The 7,833-nt window shown below is 51.0% G+C and overlaps 2 protein-coding genes across 3 annotated transcripts in view; both read right to left on the bottom strand.

Moving 5' to 3' along the window:
• FXYD5 (FXYD domain containing ion transport regulator 5) overlaps positions 1 to 262 on the bottom strand; it is a 10,052-nt gene extending 9,790 nt beyond the window's left edge. Inside the window, exon 1 of the mRNA XM_012730482.1 lies at positions 149 to 262. Coding sequence (XP_012585936.1) covers positions 149 to 262 — 114 coding nt within the window. The remainder of the gene's footprint in view (positions 1 to 148) is intronic.
• A 411-nt stretch (positions 263 to 673) lies between these two features.
• Positions 674 to 7,833, bottom strand: part of FXYD7 (FXYD domain containing ion transport regulator 7) — an 8,842-nt gene continuing 1,682 nt past the window's right edge. Inside the window, exons 2-6 of one of the 2 annotated variants that reach the window (XM_004690573.2) lie at positions 3,947 to 3,976; positions 2,730 to 2,804; positions 2,544 to 2,586; positions 2,345 to 2,385; positions 674 to 1,075 (exon numbers count right to left, since the gene is read on the bottom strand). In XM_004690573.2, coding sequence (XP_004690630.1) covers positions 1,053 to 1,075; positions 2,345 to 2,385; positions 2,544 to 2,586; positions 2,730 to 2,804; positions 3,947 to 3,976 — 212 coding nt within the window. In that variant the 3' untranslated portion in view covers positions 674 to 1,052. The remainder of the gene's footprint in view (positions 1,076 to 2,344; positions 2,386 to 2,543; positions 2,587 to 2,729; positions 2,805 to 3,946; positions 3,977 to 7,833) is intronic. The other variant, XM_012730571.1, reaches the window with a different exon arrangement.

The raw sequence follows: 7,833 nt of genomic DNA, 5'->3' as shown, positions 1-7,833 counted from the left end.
GCCTTCGGGGGGAGCGAATGAGGCCGGGGAGGGGGAAAGAGGAGAGAACGCTGAATGGGGCGCGGAGCGAGGCGGAGGCCCGCCATCTCCGTACCTGAGCCCGACCCCAGGTGGGGCAGAGGGGAGGCGGAGGCCAGGGGAGACTTACAGCGGAGCGGGCTGTCGAGCCGGCAGCCTCGGAGACGCGCAGGGCCCGGCAGCTTCCAGGCGGAGGGTGTGGCCAGGGGAGCCCGGCGGGCGGGACCCAGACGGGCTCGGTCATTTCCTCTTGGGTTTCCTGGCTTCTGAGCTCGGGTGGGGGGAGCAGAGGGGGGAGATGCTGAGGGCGGTGGCGGGGCAGGGGTGCGAGGCTGGGCCGCGTTTGCACCCGCGGGCCGGACTGGGTGAGTCTGGGGAATAGGGGCGGGCAGGTCTTGGCTAGGTGGGGTTCCTTTGGTGAGGGAGGGGTAAGAGGAGGGCTTTACTTTGGGGTGTCCGGGAAAGTGGAAGGCAAAGAGCAATTGGGGGGGACACTGTGGGAGGGGAATGGAAACTCGTGAGAGGCTCAAGAGGAGACCACTGGGGGCTCTGAAGAAGGGGGAAGGAAGGGAGCAAGTCTGGGGATAAGGGAGGGGGCCCCCCAGTTTGGGCCCCTCCCCCACTTTGCCCCACAGATGAGAACACACAGACAGAACAGGGAAAAAACCAAATGCACATTTATTAAGCTCAAGACATAGACACTGAGGGTGCAGGGGAAGGGCCCTTTAAAGAGACGAGGAGGTGCAGGAGAGCAGTACACGGGGATTCTGGGGGGGCTGGGGGTGGACTCCGAGATCCCATGAGCTGGAGGCCTGGGTCCCTGGATCTGGGGTGCAGATGGGCTCTTTGGGGGGTCGTCATTGCCAAGGCCTGGGGAGCGACATCAGGGTGCAGCAGCTCCAGTCTCGTGGTGGGTGGGGTGGCTCGTTGGGGACCGGCTCCCCGGAGCAAGGCGGGGATCCCCACCGCCTCCACCTGGTCTTCAGGCTCCTGCACTCAGGTAGGGACAGCAGTGGAGGTGCCCCGGGCTGGTTTTACACGCCGCCACCTCCAGGAGCTGGGGGGCAGGAGAGAAAGAGCATGAGCATGCCAGAGCGTCCCTGAGGCCTGTCACCCTTGAGCTGGCACTTGGGGACCCAGCCTGCTTCCCTACACCCCACACCCGCTCCATGCCGGGACACTGTCATGGAGGGGAACACATCTGCGATGAGACTGGTGACCCCAGCTTGGGTTCTTCTTGGCCACCCCCCTGCCAGAAAGGGGGTCTCCTTCCTTCTCACCCCTGCCCCTTCCCAACACCCCAGCTCCCTACCACTTGAAGCCAACAGGAAGGCCCATCCCCACCACTTGAGACCATCATTTAACTGGAATGAGGCCGAATCCTGCTCACACACCTTAGATCGTGTCCCATGCCAGGGCCAGACACCCACCCATCACCCACCAAGAAGCCCATTCACGGCGGCAAATCTTACTACAAGTGTTTGCAACAAAAACCATGCAATCCCAGACCGAACCCCTAAATATCAAGAGCCCTAAGGCCCATTTTAGTTACAAGAACCTTAAAGGAGGCAGAGATTCCCTTCTGTTTTTTTTTTTCTGACATATAAAACTCTCCAGCAAGGCTGCCCTTCCACTAAACAGGTGGAGATATTTTTCCATAATTTAGCACCCCCGCAGGGGTCACCCTCCTCTACAAGCTTGTCCCCTCCAACATCCCCCATCTCCCTTCACATTTGTCTACTTGCAGTCACTATCCCTCCCAGCGCCCCACCCCTCCCCCCACTTCCCCTGTCTTCACACCTCTCCCGCCAGTCATCCCCCTTTTCCACCCCTGGTCTTCGCCCTTTCCCTGACTTCCCATCCTTCCATCTTCATATTCTCTCTTCTCCAGCATCAATGTTTTTAATTTGTATTTCTACATCTCCCCTTTTGCTACTTTGATGCAACTATTCAGCAACTTGCCCTCCCTCCCTCCCTCCCTCCCTCCCTCCCTCCATCTCGCCCTCCCTCCCTTTCTTTGTCCCTTCTTCCTTCTCCATCATTTCCTCCTAGATTGTCTTCTCTAAGCTCAACCTCTCTGCCTGGAGGCGCCCCTCACCCAGAGGGGCCCCTCTCTTCACAGAAGGCAACTTTCTCCTTTGGGGTCTGATCCATGTGGCCTGTCTGGGCCAGTGGCCTTGTTTCTGGGATGGGCATGGACCCTAGACCTTTCTCATCCCACTCACTGTCCATAGGTGGTCCCAGCCATTGGTGGACACTCCTAGGGAGCCCAGTGCAACCCATCCCAGGGACCCCTTTCTGCTCCCCCCTCCCCTCCCATCCTCACCTGAGGAGGGAAGCTCCGACTTACAGGATTTGCATGTTGGGCTGTGGAGGCAAAGATGAAAGAGAAAAGCATAAGGTTGGTTCAATGGTTGGTTCAATGCGGTTGGTTCAATGCCTGTGGCCAGGGCAGAGACCCTTCTGCTATGGACGGCCCCTGCACCCTGGCGCCCCGCCCTCCCACCCCCCCAGAGCTGCCAGACCTCTCAGACCTGGAGTCCGCCTTCCGGCACTTCACCTTCTTGCCTGTTAGGAGAAAGGGAGACAGAACAGGACACAGGCCATGAGGGCCAGGGGCCAGGCGCACCCAGCAGGGGAACTGGAGGCTCTAAGGGACCCTGGGTGGCCCTTCTTGAAGCATTCTGGACCCTGGAAAGGGTCACACTTACTGAGAATGATGATGATGCCCAGCACAAACATTATGGTCGCCAGAGTCAGGCCTATAGTCTGCACGGTGTCGTAGTCTGGGGAAGAGAAGGCGGGCCATCAGGGCAGGGGACCCCTGTGCCCCCTAGGCCCTTAGCCCAGCTACAAGGCTGCTGGGCTGGGGACCCCAAATTCAGAGATGCTACCAGTCAAGCCAGAAGCCCCCTTCATCCCCTATCCAGGCACACTGTTCTCATCACTGCTGCTCCTGGTGCATTTCAGATCTACCTCAGGGCCTTTGCACTTGCCGGTCCCTCCATCTGTAAGTTCTTCCCCTAAATATCCACATGGTTTCCTCCCTCCCTGACTTCTAGACTTTTTTCAAATGCCAGTGAAACCTTCTCAGACTCTTTAAAATTTCCCATTTTTTTCTCAATACTTTCTAATCTCATTCCTTCCTTCGTGATAATTATTCTGGAAACCTGACTTATGGAGCACCCACTGTATCAGCAGTGATCCAGGCCTCTGTCCTTATGGAGCTGACTTTCGTGTTTTGATAAAAAAGCTAAATAAAGCCCAAAACCATAGCTGAGTGGGGTTGATTTCTCTTGCCAGGAGGAGGGTATCTCCTAACAGAGCAGTCAATATTTAATTGAAGAAAGAAATGGAGTCTTAGCCAACAGTATGGAGAACTAGAGGAGGAGTATTCCTGGCAGTGGGAACAGCAAGTGCAAAGGCCCTGGGGTAGAAAAGAACTCTGGTAGTGAAGAAACAGCATGAATGAGCACATGGAGAAGGCCAAATCTACTAGACCTGGGTGGAGGGGGGGTTCATCCCTTTGAGCTTCAGTGCTGTGAGGTTCATTTCATGGCGTTTTCTGGGTAAACCTATCCCACAATCCTCAAGGTGGAAGCTGTTGTTATCTATAGACAGGCCAGAAAGGCAAGTTTGCTTGCCCGACGTACACGGCTAGTGTGGAGATAAGCCAGGATTCCAGTCCAGACAGCCTGGCTTCAGGGTTTACTTCCTGATGACCCAAAGCACAGAGTCCTGACGGGCAGAAGGAGGCCCCAAGAGGGTACCCACTCCCCCAAAGCTGGTTCTGCTCTCCACAAGCCCAGATTATGTGCCGGTAACCACATGGTCACATGGCCAGTGGCTTAGCTGGTGTCAGCAGCACCCGTGGGGACTGGCAGCCACCCACCCCAGGGTGCCCCCACTTCACAGCATTCACACTCACCGTAGTGAAATGGGTCAGATTCCTGAGGAACTGTGGGAAGGAAGGCAGAGAAAGAGGGAAAATATTTCAATATTGGTTGCTTAGCATTTTTGAGGATCCACATCTGGCCACAGGACCAGTGTTGTCTCTGTAGAAATCAGATGAAGCCTCTTAGTCTGGACGACATAGCCCCAAGGCTGGAAGTGGAGCACAGCCTGGACTCCAGGCCCACTCATGTCACTGCCCCCCCCCTGCAGTGCACAACCCACCCAGCTGTACATGGTTCAGTCTAAGCCCCCCCCCACACCACCCCCCAGGCTGATTTACACTCTGGACTCATTTCCTGAAAAACACATTCATTTGCATATGACCCTGAGGGTTAATAGGCTGCTGAATGCATGGCTTCCTGGAGCACCCCTGAAACTTCTCCTTCACCTGTAAGCTCCAAAAGATAGGCACTGTGTCTACCACTCATTCCTGTCACCAAATCCAGTACCAGGGAGATGGCCGATATCATGTACTATACGGTATATATATCATATACTACATATATCCAGATAGAGATATACTATCTATGTCTATATAATCTATATATTGTATATACTATATATCCCATATCGTATACTACACAGTGATGTATAGTGTATAATATACGCGATATATCGATATATAGTTATACATGTGATCTATCACTTATGGTATATATGTGATCTATTGCTATATAGTATATATGTGATATCTACTATATATCAGTGTAATATCATATACAGTATGTCATATATTATGCAATATATATCATACTGTTTATATATTATAGTATATGATACATTAAATATTGTCTACAATATATCACTAATATATCCTACAGTACTTATTTCTAAGTCACTATCCATGTTAAGATTCAAAATTGACTTCCTATTACCTTCCCAGTATGGGTGAACAGTGAAGATATATAAGTATGTATGTATTTGTTCACTATACATACATGAGTGCCTATATACATTCATTCGCTATACATATATATGTACATATAGACACTGTGTGTATACTGTATATACATATACAATATATAGTAGATATAAAGCTCTATCAAAGGAAATACCATTCCTTTGGTAGACCTACCCCAATTTCATAAATATTAATATGTAAGTAAAGTATGTATATAGCACTGCAAGCTAGCTGCAGCTGCTTCAGTGCAAGTTCGATCCTCCACCTCAGAGGTGACCCACATGGTGCCGCAGACCTCTCCTGACACACCCGCTGCTCCCCTCAGCAGTGTACTTCGCCAGTCAGCCTGTTCTGCTCCCCACTCTGTGCAGGGACAGTGAGTGATTCACTCACTGTCCCTGCACCTCTGGGTTGTACCCCAGTTCTGTGTGCATAAATAAATAAATCTTTAAAAAAAAAGTCTATCCTAAAAAAAAATGTGTGTGTGTCTGGGGACTTATTTTTCCTCATCTTCCATCTCCCTGTCCCAAATCATACTCCCTTACACAATAGTTCATCACATCCTTCCCTCCCAGTCTAGAAACCCATCCTGATGACTTCCTGATTCCTCTACCAACTCTTCATTCCAGTCTGTCCAGAGCAAATTCTCAAAGCATGAGCACTAGGGGAAGGAGCCCAGGTGTGCAAGGGGACACCAGTGTTGTTATTACTGTTCTTTCCCTTTACAGGCTCGGGGAAGGATGGCAGCTTTGAGGCTGGGTGAAGCCATGACTAATTCTGGCCCATGAACTGAATGGGCATGTCCTTTCCCTTCCAGGCTACAGCCTTTAAGTGACTATGCAAGAGTCCTCTTCTGCTTTTGACTTGGTGACATGAATATCTAAGATATTGGCTGCTCTAATTTTCTTTGATGAGTAGAGACCCTGGCCCACCTCTGACAGACTTATAATATGAAAAATCAAACATGGCTGTCAGAAACTGTTGATTATTTCTGGGGCTGTTTGTTACTGCAGCACATGCTAGCTTATGCTGACTGATACTGGCAGCACCGAGCAAGACCCTGACTAACACCCATTCTCACAACATGTAAGTTCTCTCTTCTCAATTTTCTGCCCAGTCTTCACAGAAAAAACAAACCCAGGCAGGTGTTCCTGCCACCAAATCCTGCACAGGGGCACTGTCCTATGATAAGTGAATTTTTAACACCTGCTAGCCCTTGTTAACCTCCCCTCTCCACCAAGAGTAAGCACTCCACAGGCTCCATACCTGTACCAGGCAACAATATCAGTGAAGAATTTTGTGTCATCATTTGGTTGCCTCCGTTATTTATCTAACCGGCATTATCTAACCTGGCTCAGTGCCAGCCTCTCTTTGACGCACTGTAAGAGCACACTTAATCTTCCAGCAGCTCTCTGACATAGGAGACATCTTTGTCCTCATCTCAAAAATAGCAACATCGAGGCCCAGAAGAGTGAAGCTACTTGTTTGCATTCATTTTTATATTTACCTTCAATTTCAACCACCCCCCATGATGAGGGCCGGGGGTGGGGGGTCAGCAGGGTGTGTGCATAGATCAGGAATCTGCCCCTACACACACTAGTTGACCTGTGACCTGTTTGCTCTGAAGTAACTTTCCAGTCTAAGGGGCACCTGGACGCTGCGGCCATTTTTGTCAGAGACAGGGCCATCCCAGAAGGAGTGAAGCATTGAAATCCAGATGCCTGTGGAGGGTGGAGGGGGAGCTGCCGGGAGACAGGGCACCAGAAAACTCCCAGAAGTTGTTAACTGCCTAGAATGAAGGCCCCAGCCCCACTGATAATGAGCTGTCTTAGTTTAACTCACTCTAAAGTAGCCTTTTAGAGGTGAGGTGTTAGAAAGGTTTTCTTTGGAGCAATGTGCTTTGGAGCAATGCATTCTCAGATTAGCTTGCTGATCTAATGAAAGCACTGAGTAAATATTCAATCCCTTTGTCTTTTGGCAGGTAGGAAGAATCAGGTATTTTCTGGCAACACCAATCCCCCCAAAAATATTTGCACTTGTGGTGATCATATAAAATAATGCTAATTAAAATTTTAAAAGTGAATCCTGTAAAGGAGAAATACTAAATACTATTAAATAGAAAATAAATAATATTTCATATAAATAGTGTGGGGAACATTTCTACAGAGCAAAAGTCAGGAAGGTGAAACTCACAGAAGTGCAGAAGACACCCAGGCTGTCTCACCAGAGGAGAAAATTTGTTACCTATCTTATTGTTAATCATGGCATTTATAAAAATCTCCCAAAGGAGCGTTCTAGAATGTATGTGTGAATGAGAAACTCCACCGCAGAGGCTGCATCACAGGTGGACAGCTGGACCATCCTGCTTTGGTCTGGTGTTTGCACACACCTTTCCTCCCCACAGGTGAGCGCCTGTCCCAGAATCTTCTTTGTCGCCCTGAGTGCCCCCAGCTCCCTGCAGAGTTCCTCTTCTGGCCTTTGCTGCCCCAGCAAACTGGATCCTCAGGGCCAGGCAGAGCTAGGTGGAGTCAGGAGCCCAAGAAGGAACAGTGCCCTGTCCCTGGCCAGTTGCCAGGGAGACACCAGGGTGGAGCTGGTTGCTATGACAACTGGGGCATCTTGAGAGGTGAGAAAAGGTGAGGGGTCTGGGCACCCCAGGCCGGGTGGGATTCTGTGTGGGGGCTTGGAGTCTAACTCCCTGTCTCCTCCAACCTCTTTATGGACCCCTGCAGGGCTGGCTTCTGGCCAAGAGAAGGGTCCTTCTCTGGGAGTCCAGGACAGTAACCCCCCCCCCCATTTGTGCTGCTCCGGTCCCACCTTTTGCTGTTGGCCCCAATTCTCCCTATGCTCTCTGAGGGCTGGACAGAGCCCTCACCTCCCTCCCCCTCTCTCCAACAATTCATTAATTAGTTTCCTTAAGCGGCTGGCAATGGCTGCAAGCTTGCTTTCCCTCGAGCCCC

Source organism: Condylura cristata, unplaced genomic scaffold (genome assembly GCF_000260355.1).
Source record: "Condylura cristata isolate star-nosed mole 26May11 unplaced genomic scaffold, ConCri1.0 scaffold00028, whole genome shotgun sequence".
In the NCBI taxonomy this organism is placed as follows: domain Eukaryota; kingdom Metazoa; phylum Chordata; class Mammalia; order Eulipotyphla; family Talpidae; genus Condylura; species Condylura cristata.
This window is presented reverse-complemented; position numbering and strand designations above follow the sequence as displayed.